Source organism: Dama dama, chromosome 23, assembly GCF_033118175.1.
Source record: "Dama dama isolate Ldn47 chromosome 23, ASM3311817v1, whole genome shotgun sequence".
Taxonomy (NCBI): Eukaryota; Metazoa; Chordata; class Mammalia; order Artiodactyla; family Cervidae; genus Dama; species Dama dama.
Genome location: NC_083703.1, coordinates 23,990,453 through 24,012,122, shown reverse-complemented (window position 1 = coordinate 24,012,122; position 21,670 = coordinate 23,990,453). Strand labels below are relative to the sequence as shown.

General features: G+C 34.6%; 1 protein-coding gene across 4 annotated transcripts in view; it reads right to left on the bottom strand.

Moving 5' to 3' along the window:
* MLLT10 (MLLT10 histone lysine methyltransferase DOT1L cofactor) overlaps positions 1-21,670 on the bottom strand; it is a 218,008-nt gene that overhangs the window by 62,293 nt on the left and 134,045 nt on the right. For all 4 annotated transcript variants that reach the window (XR_009690015.1, XM_061126177.1, XM_061126178.1 and 1 more), the window contains exons 10-13: positions 13,419-13,671; positions 9,584-10,153; positions 3,305-3,349; positions 2,432-2,464 (exon numbers count right to left, since the gene is read on the bottom strand). Coding sequence is in view for 3 of the 4 variants with exons in the window: in XM_061126177.1 (XP_060982160.1) it covers positions 2,432-2,464; positions 3,305-3,349; positions 9,584-10,153; positions 13,419-13,671 (901 nt within the window). In the remaining variant the exon portion in view is untranslated. The remainder of the gene's footprint in view (positions 1-2,431; positions 2,465-3,304; positions 3,350-9,583; positions 10,154-13,418; positions 13,672-21,670) is intronic.

Below are 21,670 nucleotides of genomic sequence, written 5' to 3'. Positions count from 1 at the left end.
CACTACTATTCAACATAGTGTTGGAAGTTTTGGCCACAGCAATCAGAGCAGAAAAAGAAGTAAAAGGAATCCAGAAAGGAAAAGAAGAAGTGAAACTCTCACTGTTTGCAGATGACATGATCCTCTACATAGAAAACCCTAAAGACTCTTCCAGAAAATTACTAGAGCTAATCAATGAATATAGTAAAGTTGCAGGATATAAAATTAACACACAGAAATCCCTTGCATTCCTATATACTAACAATGAAAAAACAGAAAGAGAAATTAAGGAAACAATACCATTCACCATTGCAACAAAAAGAATCAGATACTTAGGAGTGTATCTACCTAAAGAAACAAAAGACCTATGCATAGAAAACTATAAAACACTGATGAAAGAAATCAAAGAGGACACAAACAGATGGAGAAACATACCATGCTCATGGATTGGAAGAATCAATATTGTGAAAATGAGTATACTACCCAAAGCAATCTATAGATTCAATGCAATCCCTATCAAGCTACCAACGGTATTTTTCACAGAACTAGAACAAAGAATTTCACAATTTGTATGGAAATACAAAAAACCTCGAATAGCCAAAGTAATCTTGAGAAAGAAGAATGGAACTGGAGGAATCAACCTGCCTGACTTCAGACTCTACTACAAAGCCACAGTCATCAAGACAGTATGGTACTGGCACAAAGACAGAAATATAGATCAATGGAACAGAATAGAAAGCCCAGAGATAAATCCACGAACCTATGCACACCTTATCTTTGACAAAGGAGGCAAGGATATACAATGGAAAAAAGACAACCTCTTTAACAAGTGGTGCTGGGAAAACTGGTCAACCACTTGTAAAAGAATGAAACTAGAACACTTTCTAACACCATACATAAAAATAAACTCAAAATGGATTAAAGATCTAAATGTAAGACCAGAAACTATAAAACTCCTAGAGGAGAACATAGGCAAAACACTCTCTGACATAAACCACAGCAAGATCCTCTATGACCCACCTCCCAGAATATTGGAAATAAAAGCAAAAATAAACAAATGGGACCTAATGAAACTTAAAAGCTTTTGCACAACAAAGGAAACTATAAGTAAGGTGAAAAGACAGCCCTCAGATTGGGAGAAAATAATAGCAAATGAAGAAACAGACAAAGGATTAATCTCAAAAATATACAAGCAATTCCTGCAGCTCAATTCCAGAAAAATAAATGACCCAATCAAAAAATGGGCCAAAGAACTAAACAGACATTTCTCCAAAGAAGACATACAGATGGCTAACAAACACATGAAAAGTTGCTCAACATCACTCATTATCAGAGAAATGCAAATCAAAACCACAATGAGGTACCATTACACGCCAGTCAGGATGGCTGCTATCCAAAAGTCTACAAGCAATAAATGCTGGAGAGGGTGTGGAGAAAAGGGAACCCTCTTACACTGTTGGTGGGAATGCAAACTAGTACAGCCGCTATGGAAAACAGTGTGGAGATTTCTTAAAAAACTGGAAATAGAACTGCCATATGACCCAGCAATCCCACTTCTGGGCATACACACTGAGGAAACCAGATCTGAAAGAGACACGTGCACCCCAATGTTCATGGCAGCACTGTTTATAATAGCCAGGACATGGAAGCAACCTAGATGCCCATCAGCAGATGAATGGATAAGGAAGCTGTGGTACATATACACCACGGAATATCACTCGGCCGTTACAAAGAATTCATTTGAACCAGTTCTAATGAGATGGATGAAACTGGAGCCCATTATACAGAGTGAAGTAAGCCAGAAAGATAAAGAACATTACAGCATACTAACACATATATATGGAATTTAGAAAGATGGTAATGATAACCCTATATGCAAAACAGAAAAAGAGACATAGAAGTACAGAACAGACTTTTGAACTCTGTGGGAGAAGGTGCGGGTGGGATGTTTCGAGAGAACAGCATGTATATTATCTATGGTGAAACAGATCACCAGCCCAGGCGGGATGCATGAGACAAGTGCTCGGGCCTGGTGCACTGGGAAGACCTAGAAGAATCGGGTGGAGAGGGAGGTGGGAGGGGGGATCGGGATTGGGAATATGTGTAAATCTATGGCTGATTTATATCAATGTATGACAAAACCCACTGAAAAAAAAAATAAAGGGGGAAAAAAAAAAACCCATTTGCAAAACTAGAAAAAAGACTTTTAAAGGAAGAACACCACTATGACCATCATGCCTTACAAAGAGAGTAAAAGTCAAACTGATGAACGAAGTTGCCCTATTATCTTCCTATAGGCAATCTACAAAAAGCTTCACTATGGTGCTGAACAATTGATTGAGAGCTAGGTTTCATTTCATTAATAGAACATGCAAGCTTTCAATTGGGATTCTTGACAAAAGGCAACCTTTGTAATAAATGAACCACCAGATAAGATTCTAATAAAACTTACCATTGTGTATTGCATTCAGCAACTCTGAGAAAGCTTTTAAGTAAGGAAAAAAGGACTTCAGGTTAAGATCATTCTCAAACACACAAAGAAATACATAGGTATAGACTGAATCAGTATAATAAAATCTCAATAAGTCTATCATGTATCATTACTTAAATCATTACAAGCTTGGCTCAGTTTTCACATAGTATGAATTTCTAGATATTGCATTTCATTTGCCAATATATTATCTACTAAATTTGTATGCCAAATATACTGTCATAATGATGATAAATTTCCTTAGTAATAAATGTATGTAAAGCTACTTTAAAAAAGACATTTAGTAGTCTAATGTCTTTCTTGCTGAAAGTCAGTAACAATAAAATACAATTCTATATAGGTAAATCCACCTTTGGTCACACTTAACAATATTTATTATTTTAAAAAAAACAAAACTCATTTTAGCATCTAACCTGATCAAACATTCTCATTTCCTAGACTTTAGAACAACAGTCTCAACATATGAAGTGGTCTAAGCAAAAAACGCTATCTAATGCCAATATACATATATGAACATTAAGACTAGTGAAAACCAAAATATTGAAAATATTACTTCACTGGGGAGCAAAAGTCACAATTTCACAACAGTAGCACCATATTAAAAGGCCAGCAATCAACAAAATTTGTTCATAATTTCACTGTAATATGGATTCTGAACACAGGACCGACAAAACAGCAAGTTAATCTATCATTGTAGGAGAAAACTACATAACTAAGAACCAACTGCATTTTAGAAAATTAAAACTTAAGGGTTCAGAGGTGGTGTAATATACTAGAAAAAGCACTAGAGTAGAATAAAAAAGCCTGGGTTACCAACCCAGTTCGGCAACTTACTAGTTGTTGGACAAGCTCCATCGTGCCGATACTGCATGGAAATTTCTGTTGGAAGGGAGGAGAAAGGAAATCAGCAAAGCAGTTGCCAGTGACTTAAGGGTAGAAAAGAAAAGGGCCAGAAAAACAGGAAAACACCCATCCAAAGTCTAGCTGAGAAGGGCAAGAACTGTGTGGACGGAAATTATAAGCCAGTAATTGGGACATCAGGGACAGGAGAACCAAACAGAATGTAATTCTCATAATCTTAACAGGACAGTGTAGAAATATGTTGCATGCATATGTGGGCAAAGAATGAGGAAAAGACATAAGGGCTTACAAATGAATCTGTATAACAAACGTTTTAAGAATAAATAGATACACTACTATGAGGAAGTATAGTTAGGCAATGTGATAAATTTTATATAATTCATTAGATGAGAACAATGTATCAAAAATATCTGGATGCTATATTCAATTAGTAACTGTAATTTAAGTATGAAAATTTAGTTTATATCTGAGCAGAAATCCATTATGACTTACTGTTATGTAAGTTTTATATAACTTACAGTTACGTAAAACTCATTAAACTACAGTCAGCTTATTCTCTTGTACCTTTCATTTTTGATGATTATAATGAACAAGCAATTACTTTGATTCCTTTACTCCTCCCTTATGAAGAGAACTAGCAGAGGGTGACATGAGGCAATAAAACACTGCTAAAAGGAAAATCTGCTCAGAAATCGGGAGTATATTTCTGTATGATATTCCAAATGAAAAAATAATTGATAAAACCAGGACTAAGGGAAGGCTGTGACTCAAAATACCTGGCCTACTAATCTGGAAACAACTGTTATTCAGGTGTGGCCACCACCACTGGCCAGTTATTTTTAAAGAAGGGATATCTGGGAATTCTCTAGATATTAAGTTAACCAAAAACATGACCTGTAGGAACCATGTGTACCAGAGAGTCTTTCAGGCAACCAAAATTCACGCATCTACCTCAAAAGTCAAGTCTAATCATGAGCCCACTCTGAATAATTTGATATTAAAAAGTAAGACAAAGCAATCCCTGTAATGTTAAAGAAACTGATATGAAATACTGTTTAAAGATCAAACACTTAGGCCAGTTTAGTTTAAGTCCTTTCCCAACAACCCAAGAAGATGAGCCATTGTGGGAGAATTTGCCGCCTTATGCTTCATTAACAAATGCAATACAAGTGAGATTTTAAAAGGCTACTAAAGAGATAGACACATGCTATGTTCTAAAGAAATGGTATTTGCTTGGAATGGTGCTAAAAATAATCAAAGGACCTTGTGCAGAAAGATTTTGTCAATGAGGAATAAACTGGAATATGGCTATTCTGGCTTTTGATCTAATACTTTTACAGAAAGATAGCCGCAACATAGGGCCAGAAATTTTCAGGTCATCAAAGACCAAAAAAAAATCAGGATATTCTAAGAAAACAGATGCCAAGGTATTCGCTGGTCTTAGCCATATCCAATATCTTCTTCATTTATAATCCAATATAATCAATGCATACAAAATCATTAAGCTAACCATTAAGACAGATGTGAAGGATGCTCACTGTCCGCATCTACTCTGGTTTGCAGTACTGCACTACCAACTCTACTCTTATCAGTCTATTATAATAACACTTTATATCTTTATGGTTCCCTTATTTGCTTACAGAATCAGTCTATTTTTAACTAAAATATTTTATCAGAAAAAGACTTCTAAGTTTCACTTTACCAGCATAAGTAGATACGACATAAATAGGATCCTGTTCAAAGTTATATGGGCTCAAGTCAAACTTTCATAAATTTCATATTTCAGTAGAAACCAAACTTCTAGAGGTGATCTACTCATATTAATAACTTATCTTTGTGATATCTTTTAAGAGCTTAAGAATAAGTACATAGTATCACAACAGAATGACTGCCTTTCCAGAATCTCTTTTTACAGCATTTATTACCACTAAAAAATTCCATCACTGAAAAGATTTCGGGCATCTCAACTGAGAAAGGAATGGCAGCACTCTATTAAAGAATGAGTGACTAAGATTGAAAAAATCAAACAAACTGGGAAGAATACACTCTGAAAGGGCAGAGCATGCCCAAAGAAAAGAAATTAATGCTAATAACATGTTGATTTCTGTGGAGAAAAAAATGCTAACTATCATTTTAGTAAATCCTAAATTCTCCTAATGTGATTGAGATAAACAGAAAAACAGTAAAGGACAAATATAGCATGTCAACTCATCCAAAACTTTCAATGTTTTCAACGTCCTAACTTATCAACATTTCAAAAGACCAGGTGCCTGTTAATACCTCAAAAGAATATATGTAGGAAAGAATTCAATCAAAAGTTTAATATAATTTATTAGACAAAACTTACAACCTTGAGTACATTTTGTGCACGTCACTATAAAACAACAGGTCATTTATCAGGATGTACTGTGATTTATTTTAATAAAAATCTTACAAATCCTCGATCACTCCAGTTTAGAGGTGTTTTCTGGGTTTCTATTCTGACTGGATCTAGGCCTCCTAGAATAAGTATCTCGACACATGCTCTGTCATAAGCGTAATTTGAACATGTCATGAGAGAACTTTAACTACTCTTAAAATGCTATTTCTCACTAACAATGTTAAGAGAGTCACAGCATAAGGACTTGATTGTACATCTGCTTTACGTCCTAGTGGTGGTAAAAGAGGAACAACCACCACAACAATAGCAGCTGTCCTGTCTATTTCACGAGGTTGTTCTAAGGATCAAATGAGATGGTCATTAAAGAGTTCTTGAGAAACTCTTAGGTGCTCCAAGATATACAAGATATCATTACTAGAAGTTTGGACTTACTCTCCATAAACCCATCCTGCCCTGTTTAATCAACGTTACTTCTATCCCACAAACACAAGCTTCTTGTTTTTATAAAGTTTACCCTTCAAATATACCTTAACTTTCTTTTCTGATAATAATGCTGGTCTTCTTTATCTGCCTACTCCAAAGTACAATACAAATTTCATCTTGTCCATGGTCTTTTCCAGCTAATTATATATCCTAAAACTAGCCTGTAATACTACATGAAAAGCCTTTAAAAAAATAATTTCACTTGCAACCTGGTAAAAACTCTTGAAAGACAAGTACGAAACTACACAGGATACTACTAAACACATGATACCTTCTCAGTGATCACTAATTACTAACAGTATTCACTCTTTTTTCTTTTTAACATTTAGCACTTAATATGTTCACAGCACTATGCTCACAGTGGAGACAGTAGTGAACACGACAGACACAGGCTCTAACCTGCTGGAGCCAGGGTTACAGTGCATGTTACAGTTCACCTTATAGCTAACAGGTGTTTACAAGGCTGCCTGCATTGTTACTTGCATATGAATCTTTTAAAAAGAGCACCATGAAAAACTCTTGGTAACACAGTACACAGTACACATTCCTCCTATGACTTATTTATACAGGAGAAAGTTTTCTGCCTGTACAATTACTAGGTGACTTCTCAATCTAAAATTAGTGCAAAGGTAAAATTAACATTTTCATTCTATTAGGAGGTAGTACTATTGCAAGTTAAAATTACTGGCTCAAATTTTCTTGTTGATCCCATTGCTTAAAGTATGACCGACAGTGTACTACCATGGTTTTACACCCTCATCAGCAAATACCCCTTAAATTTTATAACTGTTACTGGAGTCAAGGAAAATGCATAGCTCCACCACTGAGAGCTGTGAGAATTCTTTTTATATTTCTTCTTCTATATAATAATACTCTTATGCAAGACAGTGTGCAGCACAAGCTAAGTTTCAACAGCAGTTAGCAATCTTAACTTATGGTAAGACTTAATTTCTAAATATTCATGGCATTCAGCTAGCTTTTCTTAGGTAAGAAGAGACGTTTTTATTTTTTCTTAATTTTAGAATAGACTTTTTAGAACTAAGCTTATCAATGAGAGAGAGCTCTGATCTAATCATAAAACTTTTATTAAAATGTGTAAGATTAAATAATATATTACCTCAAATAGTTTTAAACAATCTTACTCCATAATAATAGCTTTAACAAGATCTATACAATCTCCACAGTGATTTTAAAATACAGACTTAAGGGGGAAAAAAATCCTGACAAGTCTAAACTTCGTGAAATAATATTTATGGGAATTTCTCCCTATATTTGTTTTACCTACTGGTGAGGTAAAAGGGATACAAATTCATATTTCTCTGCCACAAACACTGCTCTCACAATACACTGCTCTCGCAACATAATCATTATGTAAAGAACATGATTTCCACACCTAAAATCTCCCTAAATCAGTAACACGTAGCAAAATCTTTTCAAGAATATAAATTGGGAAAAAAAAAAAAACAGAATGTAAATTGGTATTTTAAGTCCATTCATTTGAGGATGTGTATTTCAACTGTCATCCAAATGCAATTTCTGAAATTCAGTTAACTCTCAGACTGTGCCCCTATGGACAGGACACTGGTGAGGATCTCTTCCTAAGAGCAAATTTACACCTAATTTTCTCAGTATGTTCCTTACCTGATTCCTGTGCCTCTTTGCTAAAGATAAACATGAACTAAAAAATTTTTTTCCAAGGAAATCTGTGTAAATTTATTTTTTGTGACCAGGGGCTATGGTTAACTGCTAAGCTCTTCTGGTCTCAAAGCAAATATACTATATAAATAAAACATATATTCAAGTGTGCGAAATATTAAAATCTTTTCAATGAACTTATTTCTTCATGCAATTTATTATTTTTCCCCTCTAAAACAGTGGTTCTCAACCAAGGGCAATTTTGCCCCTTTCAGAACCCAAATGTTTTTTGATTGTCACTATGGGTAGTGGTAGGGTTTGGGAATCCTGATAAACATCCTACAAGGCACAGGACAGTGAGGCACAGCAGAGAATTAGCCCAACCAGAAGATCAACAGCGCCAAGACTAAAGAATCTTGCTGTAAACCATCTTTAACAGTACTAAATCCTTCCACAGTGTCCACTCATTTCTCCAAAAAACCTGTCTAACAGGTCCACCACAGGCAAAGAAGCTAGCTATCAGAAATAAAAAGAGAAAGAAATCCCTGACTGTGTGATCTTGGACAACTTATTTTACCTAAGTCTCAGTTTTATCAGCTGTAAAATTCATAGTCCCTACATCATAAAACTGTTCTAAAGATTAAACAAGATAAAAAAGAATGTAACAGATGGCAGTTAATAAGTTACTACTTTTCATATCTGACTTTTACACATGCTCTTTTCTCCCTTATAATGGTCTTTCTTACGTTTGCTTACTGAGATGTCTGTAAAACTACAGAAACAATACAAAATTCTACATTTGTAAAATAAACATGAATACTCTTCACTTAAATTCTATTTATTATTTTTCCATACCATTTTCCACCTATCCTCTCCATCTAACAGAACAGGTAAAATCCATAGTTTATTTTAGCCAAAATTTCATCATTTCTACAATCAGAAATCTAAAATTGAAACATGGGTAAAATTTTCAATCAACACATCTAAAGTCATTTATCTCAAATTGAAGATGTAATGTAAAAGATAAATGTTGACATTTAGCTAAGTTTCTGTCTTAAAAACAAGCATCTTGAAATTTCTAAAAATTGAAAATAATATTTACATTACAAAGTATAAGTTAAAGGAGCATACCAACGTGGTAAATAACAGCATTTATAAATTCATTCATACTATAGTAAAAATGATGGTTAAAAAACTGGTAAACACAATTGAAAACAAAAATGATACATAACATTTAAGATATCTCCTGAAATGGGATTTTTAAAGCCACAAATTTAAATCACCTATCACTGATTGAAAAATATTCTAGATGGAATTAACTAGAATTTGTGTCAGGAATTACTGAGAAAATAAAGACTAACTGAGGTTTAGGGAAAGGAAGCTCCAAAACAAATACCAATCCAGAATAGTGCAAACCCTCACACCATAAATGTGAATTCTGAGTTGATTTCTAAAATACTATGCAAGCGAAGCAAAAACAAAAAATGGGAAATCAATTCTAGATGTTTCATAAGAAATGAATGACCAATGAACTGAACTATTTAGTCTACATTTAGTTAAGTAAAATTGAATTAGTACCAAATGTCTTTTCCAAAGACCAAAGACTGAACTGTCCTTCTAAGATAACATTTTTCATTAAGATAATTAAATGTCACTTAGCAACTCACAGCATTTTCATAAGGACAGTTTAAAACGATTTGCTTGTGAAGGTGAAAGGAGGATGGTGGTGGAGGGGGAAACATCCAGAGGCCTACCTGAACCAAGTGGAGAGGAGCCCACACTGAGGCTCTGCACACTCCCATTCCTGAGCGGCGTGGGGGATTTCTGAAGACTAGAGCTGGTGACACTCCCTGCAGCTGATGCTACAGACGACGTTGGAGAGGCGGACGAGACTGAGAGATGAGCAGCACTCTCCTGATTTCTGTTTCCTTTTGGTCTCCCAGGCCCGTGCTTGCTTTGCTTATTGCCTTTTCTTTTCTTTTCCTTTACAGTTTCTTCTTCTATGCCAGAAGTTTGAGCCCGCTTATATCCTGCTGTAGGGAGGCTGGAATTACCCAAATCTCCAGGTGAATTTTCAAAGCTTTTAGGCTGCGAAATAACAGCTGAGGCTGAAGGGAGACCAATTATGGAACTAAAACTATTTACCCCCCCTTCCTGGTTTCCAGACTCTCCTTTATGTACATCTTTGGTTGATGATGACTGCTGGGAGTGAGTATAACTGTCATTACGCAGATCTGGGTCTGTAAAGCTCAAGAAATCCTGGGGAGACTGTACAGAACTTCCCGAAGATGATTTTACACTGCCTGGAGTTCCTGAAAAACTGCCTGTAGTGGGGAGAAAAAAAAAAATGGGGTAGGAAAAGAAAAAATTGGATGCAAAAGTTCCCATGAGCAGTAGAAACGATACAATCAGCAAAAAGAGAGGATGAAAAAAAACTAACTATAAAACCAAGGACATCAGTATATAACTCAGCTAGATTTTTTTTTAAAGATTACTGAAATCAAGTTTATCTATAAAATTATACTTGTCATTTTATAGTTATTAAATTATTAACTCTTGAATTACAAGCTATTACTTGTAAAATTACCGAGATATAAGATGTGGTTTTTTCAACCTACCTTTTACCATGGTAGCATTCCTCAATTCTTCCCCAAATGCCTTATATACGCTGAAGAAGGACTGAAGAACAGCAAAGTCTCAAGAAGACTTTCAAAAGACTATGAACTCTGAATGGCATGGGGAATCGTCTCTTTTTCAATTGTTAAGATAGGATTATAAATGTTCCCAACATATAGTAAGAACCAAACGATGTTGCTTCAGTCATTAAGTTCAGAGTTTTAACTTCAAGATAATGTTGGTGAATATTATCACTCAGTTACATCTACCCCACCAAAACATGAATTCGATAAAATAATAATGATCACATGGAATAATCTATATAACTCACATTTCTCCCAGTCTACTTCTCATGGAGCTGCATAAAGAAAAGAGACCAGCCACTTACATTTTGCTGCTGCTTTTATGAAAGTAGAATCATAGGAGAGGCACCTCTCATAAAACGTCCAAAACTGCTTATTTCCCCCACTTTTTAGTTAAAGAATACTAGTACCCCATCATGTCATTATGAAATATAAGAACCTCAAGGTTCTTATTTACCAGGTGAAAACTAATGGCTGTGATGAAATAAGTTCAGTCCACCATTTCACTTTATCAAACTCTCTCGTCACACTTACCAAATGAAGTAACACACATTTAGACTCAGTTTTGACCACAGAACTATTGTGTTTCATAAAACTAAACTATATCAGGTTTTAACTATTATACTTAGAAACAAAAGCTCAAAATGAAGTGTTCTGTTGGCAGTGGAAATTCCAAGCTAAATACTAAATTTTATTATAGAGCACATTCATAGGTAATCACACATAAATTCACTTAAATATTCAGAAAGGCATTTTTCCTTAACACACAAGAAATAATTTATTTTTAACTAAAGTCTCAAGGTTTTGGTTTTTAAATTTTAAGTTCTTCTGAAATGGCTCATTTAGAAAACAGTAACAGTTCTAAAATTTAACTTTTTCAAGAGAATATCTGCCTTATTCATTTATGAAATTACATGTACTTCTGTGACCATTTTCAGGCCATTTCTGTACAGAAAAATATACATATTAAGAAGCCATTTACATCACATCAATCATTTAAGTATAACTGCAATTTGCCACTTAATTAGCAGCTATAAAGAAGTTCTTTATTATCCATTCTGATCTGTCACCATCTGTCCTTTTCCTGCACATTTTTGTTTTTACAGCTGGTGTCAAAAGCTCACAACAGCAAGGCAAATACTTTAAAACATTTAGTATATGCAATGCTTTAAATGTATATTTTCTAAAATTCACATACAATCCTGAAATTAAAAAAGAAAAAACACAATTACTTTCAATGCTCTACTATCAATTTCAACTTTTAAAACTTTTTAGAATATTACCTCAGATATGCAAACATAACACATCTCTATCATATCTTAACAGAAGCAGGGAAAGACTCCAATGTTGTTAAGTTTAAGAAAATGAGAGATTTCTTTTCTCAATGGATTAGTACTTCAAAGATACGATTAAAAGCTCAAAAATGCAATTAAATTTAGCAGTACAAAGTAAGGTCTTTGTTACAGAGAAGAAATAACTGAATTCTGCCAATCACATTCAAAATGTGATTGAAGTTACATTAAAAATTACAATTTTATGAGAATTCCTTGGCAGTTCAGTGGTTAGGACTCAGCACTTTCACGGCCACGGCTTGGGTACAACCCTTGGTTGGGAAACTAAGATCCTACAATTCGTGTGGCGTGGCCAAAAAAATAATAATAACAATTACAGTTTCAGTATTATCCAAAGTATCATAAAAATAATATACAGTAAATTTATTACACACAAAATAGCAAATTTAGCATTTTCTTTTCTACCTAACTTTTTGTTACATGAGGAAAAAGGAAAAAAGAAATTTAGGACTTGAACATCTTGAAATTCAAAAATAACTTAGTTTAAAATATATGAATATACTTTATAATGAAGAGGTCAGTGACTAAGCAATCTTTCTACATATTCAAATTATTTCCTGGAAGATTTTGGGTATAATTTTTATCATCATCAAAAGTTTGAATAGGGTAAAGGAAAGGACAGCTTGCCCCTCGTTTACTCCTAGGAGTCAAAGGTCAGGATGGGAGGTGGGGGAGAGAAGGAAGCCTTTATTTTATACTTTATTAAATATATTTGTTTGGAACAGTTTTGAACATTTATATTTCTCAAAATATTTATGTCCATGATAAAATTATACAAAGTAAAAACCTAGAATATTTGGCTAACTGATTCTAAAGTTTAGCTGAGTTATTCTGTTCTCCAGAAAAGTGTTGCCATTTATTAAAAAAAAACACAGCATGCCTTGTTAATTCTGAATATCAGTTAAATAGCAAATTATTTTTTCAGTATAAGTATGTCCCCAAAGAATGCATAAAACATATTTACACTGGAAAAAAAAAGTTGTTTAACTAAAACTCAAAATTGGGTATTCATAATTACCAAAAGATATGGGGCTTTCCTTGTAGCTCAGTCGGTAATGCATTAATAATTAGTAACTATTATTTACTGAAAACTATTTAGCTCCCCTAAAAATTACTCAGTACTTGTTCACTTAATAAAAACGTATACTTTAACAGTTCTAGTGTTCAACTGGGAAAGATAAATAAAAGCAATTTATAAAATAGAATGACTTTTCTATTGAGCATAAAGGAAAGGAAAACTCCAGCTTTTATTGTTTTTCTCCCCAAACTTTTAACTTTATTCCACATCTATTTTAACATTTAAAAAAATTACAGTTCAACTTTAGAAGCACAGGTCATAACACAAGAGGAAAGTGAAGGTCCCAGAAACATTTTAAGAAAGAATATTAGTCTTTGAAGTAATCTTACTATAGCAACTAATCAAAAATAACCTCTAATTATCCAACAGTTATAAGCAAAAAGTAAATTATTTTATAAAACTTAACTACTATTGATCATCATAAGAACAAGTATTTCAACTAAAACATCGTAAGTAATACCTTGCTGGAAAGGACTAGCAGCTGACACAGTCGTTCCTGGATTCCTTCCACCAGGCTTTCTTCCCCTTTGACCTGAGCTGTGAGCCGAAGATTTCTTCCCTTTGCACTCTGACCCTCTAGCCTCTGAAACATCTTTTGCACTAGTAGTGTGCGAAGAGACTTCCTGGAAATTCGCATTTGTAAATCGAGCTGCAGTATCTTCCAAGCGCTTCAAGGATCCAGATATAGAATTGCTGCTAGTGCTTGTATAAGTCTAACATTTTGATTGAGAAAGGAAGTAAAAGGAAAAACAATTGATTACAATTTGTCTACAAGAGGAAGAAAGATGGCACATTAATAATAAATAATTATTGGACTTGTAAAATAAAAATATGAAAACTTCAGCTATAAAAATAAGTCAGTCTGCCTAAGAAAAATCAAGCAAAAGTTTATTTTAGAGTCTGGTATAAATTTTTCTTTTAAAAATGTAGATAATTTATAACATGGTTGTTTGAGCATTAAACTGCAGCAATTAATAAAAGTACCTATTAGTTGTTTTATTTAGTGACTCAGAGTTAAGCAACACGGAAGATATTTGTTTCTCAAGAAGCATCATTTTCAACAAAAACATTCCACTTCTATTTAAACCAGTTTTAGTGCCCAGCACAGGAAGGCAACATCTAGAAAGAAGCAAGGTACTACAATTTCATTAGTGGGCCACATCTATGAGATTGTAAGGATCTAGCATAGGTCAGAGCAAGAACTTTTAAAATTGAGGTGAAGGCTGCTTTTCAAAAGGGAAAGCTTAAAACCCCTGAAACAGAAACCATTTTTTCCGAGTATTTAAGTAGAGAAAAACAGTTACATTTCGCAGTTAAGATTTCTAAAAATTAAAAGTACAATTATACCATAAAACTGATTCCCAATCATCCCCTATATTTAGTTTGGGGGGGGGGGGGCGGCCAAGAGAAAGACTGATTAAATGGTTTTCAGTTTTTAATAACCATTTTAATATAAGGTGTGTGCAAATAAAGACCAATTAAATAACTATGAAAGTATGATGCCAGATGCAAATTAATCAACATGCTTTGAAATGAAAGGTTTGTTTGATCCAAACAGTGTTGTCATTGTTAAACTGGTGCCTGGACTTTAACTAGACGTAAATTTTTGTTGAATAAATATAAATACTTCTAATACATCTACCTGAAATCTCTGATGGAACACAAATAAAAAATCTGAAAATATGCAAAACTGAAATTTCCCAAACATAACAACCACTCGATACAAAACATCAGATAAATTCGAAAAACAAGAAAATGACGATGATAAAATCAGGTTTGTTACCAAATCATTTTTAGCAAATCAATGTTCAAAGAAAGTAATAAGAGAATACTTCAAATGTTCTGAAAACCAAATATTCTTTACTATTACTTTTCTGCTACGTGCCTCTCTGGTGCTACACCCATCCCATAACATCACACATCCAAGAACAGATTTTCATCATCAAATACAAAAGACATTATTATCTCATAAAAATTAATCACTGTTGTAATAAACTATAATTCACAAATAAGAACAAAGTTTTCAAAGTATGCTTCAGGAGAAAATAAACTCCCGCTTAACAAACCAATCATATTTAAGTTGATTAAACTTCATGGATGACCTCAGAAATGTGAACCTTTCCCATCCAGATAGTTCACTTTGGAAATCACCTGAAATTTCCTTTACAAATATTTTTTCCTCCAATAATTCGAGTTGATTCTGAGGTTTTCCATACCACTCATCTGACCCTAATGAAGTTTAAAAGTCATCTAAAGAAGGCTTTTGAAGGTGTTCTTCATTCAAATATTCTATGTGTCAAATAAGGAAAAGGAGAGAAAACTGGATAGAATACCAACAACAAAAATAGACTAGCTTTCCTGGTGGCTCAGGGGTAAAGAATCAGCCTGCCAGTGCAGGAGACACAGGTTCAGTCCATGGGTCAGAAGGATTCCACATGCCATGGGAGCAACTACTTATGCACCACATCTACTTCAGCCTCTGCTCCAGAGGCCAGGAGCAGCAACTACTGAGCCTGAGTGTCACACGACTGAAGTGCAAATGCTCCAGAGCCTTTGCTCTGCAAAAAGAGAAGCCTGCGCACCAACACAGCAGAGTAGCCCCCACCTGCCATAACTAGAGAAAACCCATGCAGCAACAAAGACACAACCAAAAACTAGTAATTAAAACTTAAAAAAAAAAAAAAAAAGGCTATCTGTTTCCACATATCCATCTAAATTAAGGCTAGTCAATCACCTTCAAGTTAGGCTTCAGCAGTATGTGAATATGAAGATGTACAAGCTGGATTTAGAAAAGACAGAACCAGAGATCAAATTGCCAACATTCAAAGGATAATGGAGAAAGCATGGGCATTATAGAAAAACACCTACTTCTGTTTCATTGATTACACTAAACCCTCAGACTGTGTGGATCAAAACAAACAGTGGAAAATTCTTAAAAGAGATGGGAGTACCAGACCACCTTAACTGCCTCCTCAGAAACCTGTTTGCAGGTCAAGAAGCAAGTTAGAACCAGACATGGAACAATGGACTGGTTCAAAATTGGCAAAGGAGTATATCAAGGCTGCACATTGTCACCCTGCTTGCTTAACTTATAAGCAGAGTACATCATGTGCAATACTGGGCTGGATGAATCAAACGCTGGAGTCAAGATTGTCAGGAAAAATATCAACAATCACAGATATGCAGATGACATCACCCTAAATGCAGAAAGCAAAAAGAACTAAAGAGACTCTTGATGAAGGTGAAAGAGGAGAGTGAGAAGCTGACTTAAAATTCAACATTCAAAAAACTAAGATCATGGCATCCAGTCCCATCACTTCATGGCAAACAGAAGGGGAAAAAGTGGAAACAGTGACAGATGTTACTTTCCTGGGCTCCAAAATTACTGGAGATGGCTACTGCAGCCAAAAAATTAAAAGATGCTTGCTCACTGGACGAAAAGCTATGACAAACGTAGTCAGTATATCATAAGTGGAGAAATCACCTTGCCAACCAAGATCCTTCTAGTCAAAACTATGGTTTTTTCCAGTAGTCATGTATGGATGTGAGACCTGGACCATAAAGAAGGCTGAGAGCCAAAGAATTGATGCTTTCAAATTGTGATACTGGAGAAGACTCCAGAGTCCTTTGGAAGGAGATCAACCAGTCAATCCTAAAGAAATCAACCCTAAATACTCATTGGAAGGACTGATATTGAAACTTAATCGCCAATACTTTGGCCACTTGATGCTAAAAGTCAATGCACTGGAAAAGACCCTGATGCTGGGAAAGATCAAGGGCAGGAGAAGGGGGGTAAAGGGGATGAAATGGTTGAATGGTATCACCGACTCAATGGCCATGAAAATGCACAAACTCCAGGAGACAGTGAAGGACAGGGAAGCCTGGCATGCTGCAGTCTATGGGGTCACAAAGAGATGGACACAACCTAGCAACTAAACAATGACAAATCTTCCCAAGTCACTTAATAGGATATCCTTGCTTACCCCAGCACAATAAGTATGTCTACAAATCCAACAAAAACATGATATTTGGAAGAAAAGGTATTATAAGGAAAGTAATTAATGAAAATTACACAAATTTTAGTGACCAAAGTAGTAATAAATTAATAATAACATTTTATTTTTTATAAACCTCAACACCTAAGTTTCAAAAGATATCACAGCTTTCTTAATCAGAAAGAAAAACTTTCAGCCAAAGATTCTACCACTTAAAAAAATTATACATAATGAAAAGGGAAAAAAAGGCTCTACAGGTTTTACTCAAACAGTCCTCTACCTTAATGCCAAGTTTGTAACTTAAGAGTATTTGTTTCACAACATGCTGTTTAAATAATATGGCACTGTGGAGTTCCATTACAACATACAATCAATCAAAACCAAGAAGGCGGAGGAAAAAAGTATAGGCAGGAGGACAGCCAAGGGAGACACAATGAGTAGGCTCTCAACATCACAAACCTCTGTTTTCTTAGTCAGCTTCACAACCTACATAACTCTTACATATAAGCATCTCACTGCTCTGAGACCCATGATAGTGCTTAAAAATACAAATTTTTCAAATAATTGGCCATAAAATACAAATTAACAACTTCAAATGGTACACAACTAAGTAAATATAGCCTTGCTTATTTCATTTCTACTAGAGATAAAATTGGGTATCCGGCTATAGTGACAGTCTTTAGAGAACTGTATAAATATTTTGTGATTTATAGGTAACCTAATGAATCTTTTAGGATAGACATTTAAAATATGTTTGATTTTTGTTTCATTGCTAACTATAATTATTAATTCTCAGATTAAACCAACATACCTGCTAAAAAAATAAATAGCATTAATTAGGAACAAAAAATATTTCTAACTTCAAACTAAAATTTTTATATTCATAATTAGTCAAAGACTATCAGAGGTAACCAAAGAAATAGCAGTTACTTTTTTAAAGGTATAGTTGTCTTACATTTTATTCTACAAGGCTCTGTAATCCATGTTTGGGAGAGGAGGCACAGAGGGAATGAAAACAACCACAGCTATGCCTTCCACCAAAATGATGAAATAGAATAATGCTGGTTAAAATTTTTCTTAAATTATGTACTATTCAAGCCTCTCATAAAATTCACAAATTTTTCACTAGCCCAATTCTTAAAATACAGCACAGACACTACCAAACATGAAGCACAGAAACTGTGAACAAAACAAAAAGATCCACAGAATGGGAAAAAATACTTGCAAATGAAGCAACAAAGTATTAATCTCCAAAATATACAAAGAGCTCATGCAGCTCAATATAAACAAACAAACAACCCAATCAAAAAACTGGGCAGAAGATCTAAATAGATATTTTTGTATGTCTTTTAATGAAGACAGATTCCCTGGTAGCTCAGCGGGTAAAGATCACGCCTGCAACACAGGAGACCCCGGTTCTATTCCTGGAGAAGATTCCCTGGGAAAGGGATAGGCTACCCACTCCAGTATTCTTGGGCTTCGTTGGTGGCTCAGTTGGGAAAGAATCTAACTGCAATGTGGGAGACATGGATTCAATCCTTGGATTGGGAAAATCCTCTGTAGAAGGGAACAGCTACCCATTCCAGTAAACTGGCCTGGAGAATTCCATGGACTCTATAGTCCATGGGGTTGCAAAGAGTGACACGACTGAGTGACTTTCACTTTTCAAAGAAGACATACAGATGGCCAAAAGGCACATGAAAAAATGTTCAGTATCATTAATTATTAAGAGAAATGCAAATCACAACTACAATGAAGTATCACTTGACAAACTAGTCAGAATGGCTATCATCAAAAAATCTATAAACAATAAAGGCTAGAAAGGGTCTGGAGAAAAGGGAACCCTCCTACACTGTTGGTGGGAATGTAAACTGATACAGCCATTATGGAGAATGGTTAGGAGGTTCTTTAAAAAACTAAAAACAGAACTACCATATGACCCTACAATTCCACTCCTAGGCAAATACCTGGGGAAACCTGTAATTTGAAAAATTACATGCACCCCAAGGTTCACTGCAACACTATTAACAATAGCCAGGACATAGAAATAATCTAAATGTCCAACAATAGAGGAATGGATAAAGAAGATGTGGTACATAGTGACAATGGTATATTACTCAGCCACAAAAAAGAACAATATAGGGACTTCCCTGGTGATCCAGTGGCTAAGACTCTGCACTCCCAATGCAGGGAGCCTGGGTTCAATCCCTCATTAGGGAACTAGATTCCACATGCTGCAACCAAGATCTGGTGCAGCCAAATAAATAAAATGAATATTTCTTAAAAAAAAAAAAGAAGAAGAAGAAGAAGAAGAGGAACAATATAATGCCATTTGTAGCAACATGGATGTAACTAGAGATTGTCATACTGAGTGAAGTAAGTCAGACACAGAAAGCAAATATCATGTGATATCACTAATCTGTGGAATCTATAAAAAGGGTACAAATGAACTTATTCACAAAACAGATGTAGAGTGGCAGATGTGGGAAACAAACATAACTTACCAGGAGATAGGAGAAGAGGGATAAACTGGGAGACTGGGACTGATACATACGCACTACCATGTATAAAATAGATGCCTGATAAGAATCTACTGCGCAGCACAGGGACCTCTACTCAATACTCTGTAATGGCCTATACGGGAAAAGAATTTTTAAAAAGACTGTATGTATGTATATGTATAGCCGATTAACTTTGCTATACACCTGAAACTAACACAACATTGTTTATCAACTATGTTCCAATAAAAGTTTTTAAATTAAAATAAAAACATGAAACACACAAAGAAGAAAGACTTTTTTAACGTGTCAGTGACCTATGGGACAACATTCAGTTCAGTTCAGTTGCTCAGTCGTGTCCGACTTTTCCGACTCCATGAATTGCAGCATGCCAGGCCTCCCTGTCATCACCAACTCCCGGAGTTTACTCAAACTCATGCCCATCGAGTCGGTGATGCCATCCAGCCATCTCATCCTCTGTCGTTCCCTTCTCCTCCTTCCAATCCCTCCCAGCATCTGATGCTAAAGCTGAAACTCCAATATTTTGGCTACCTCATGCAAAGAGCTGACTCATTGGAAAAGACCCTGATGCTGGGACAACATTAAGAAGCCTAATTTACATGCTACTATAGTACCCCCACCCAAAAATGGGGGAGGGGGGGGTTGTGGGGAAGGAAGGAAGGAGGAAAGGACTTAAAAATAATTATAGCAGAGGGGAAAAAAAAGAAAAAGTACTTTGAATAAATAATAGCAGATAAAACTATAAAACTTAATGAAAACTATAAAACCTACAGATCAACTAACTTCAAGTACAAGAAATATGAAGAAAACTCCATGAATGCACATCATAATTATCTAAGTATCACTAAAAACCAAAAATAAAGAGAAAACTATAAAAGCAGCTGGGGGGGGGGGGGGGCGGCGCCGCTGGTGAGGGAAAATGTCTATGTTCTAAGAAACAAGGGTAAGGATGAAAATAAATTTCTCCTGAAAAAGATGCAAGGTAAAAAAAGAAGTGTAAAATCTCCAATGTACTAAAAGAAACAATCATTAACCTAAAATTCTAAAGTGAGTTAAAATATCTTGCAAAAACACAGGCAAAATAATTGTTTTACAGATTTTTTTTTTTTAAAAAGCTGACAGAACTAATCACCAGCAGTTAACACCATAGTAAACACTGCAGGTGGTCTTTTAGGAAGGAGGACAACAATGCAAATGTGAATGTACACAAATCAAGAGCACTAGAAACAATAATTACATGGATAAATATAGAAGGTTTTTTAATTACTTAAGTCTCTTTTTAAAGTAATCGATGATTTACAGCAATAATAGTAACAATTGTGAGGTTTATAAAATATGCAAAAATTTTAAAACATCAAAGAAACAGGTTCAAAGAAAAAAGGGTAGGAATCGAAGTATATAGTTGCAAGGTTCTTATGTGGTATATGAAATAGTGTAATGTCTCTTGAAGGCAGACTCTGACAAGCTAAAAATGTATAAACCCTAAAGTAACCAATAAAAATAACACAATGAAGAATTATTACTAATCAGCCACAATGGAATCACCAAAAATGGTCAATGAGAAAAAGAAAACGAAAAATGATGGGCAAATTAAAAAGGATTAACAAAGGATAGATTTAAATACAACCATATAAATAATCACATTACATGCAAATTACCTGAACATTCCCATTAAAAGGCAGAGATTATAACAGTGAAAAAAGAAATTCAAGACTTCATGTTGCCTACAAAAAAAACCCATTTAAACAATAAATACAGAAAGATATTAAAAGCATGGGAAAGACATAGCAATCTGACACTAATTCAAAGAAATCTGAATTCATAACATTAATATCAAAGTACATTTCAAACAAGGAATATTACCAGGATGAAGATGTTTATTCAGCAAGGGGATATAAGAATCCTAAATGTTCTGTAACTAATAAGAGACCTGCAAAATAAATGAAGCAAAAACTGAAGAGAAAAAAACAAATAACGAAATGTACAGTTATAGTAAGAGAGGTTCATTTCCTTTTCTCCATAATTGACTGAACAAGTAGAACAAAAATATAAAAATAAATAAGGATATAAAGAACTTAAGCAATGTAAGTCAACTTGACCTAATTCATAATTCACATTTATAGAAAATCTTCATAAAATAAGAGCAGAACAAATAAATAATTTTGAAAAAGCATACATAAAAAGATAACCCATGTTGT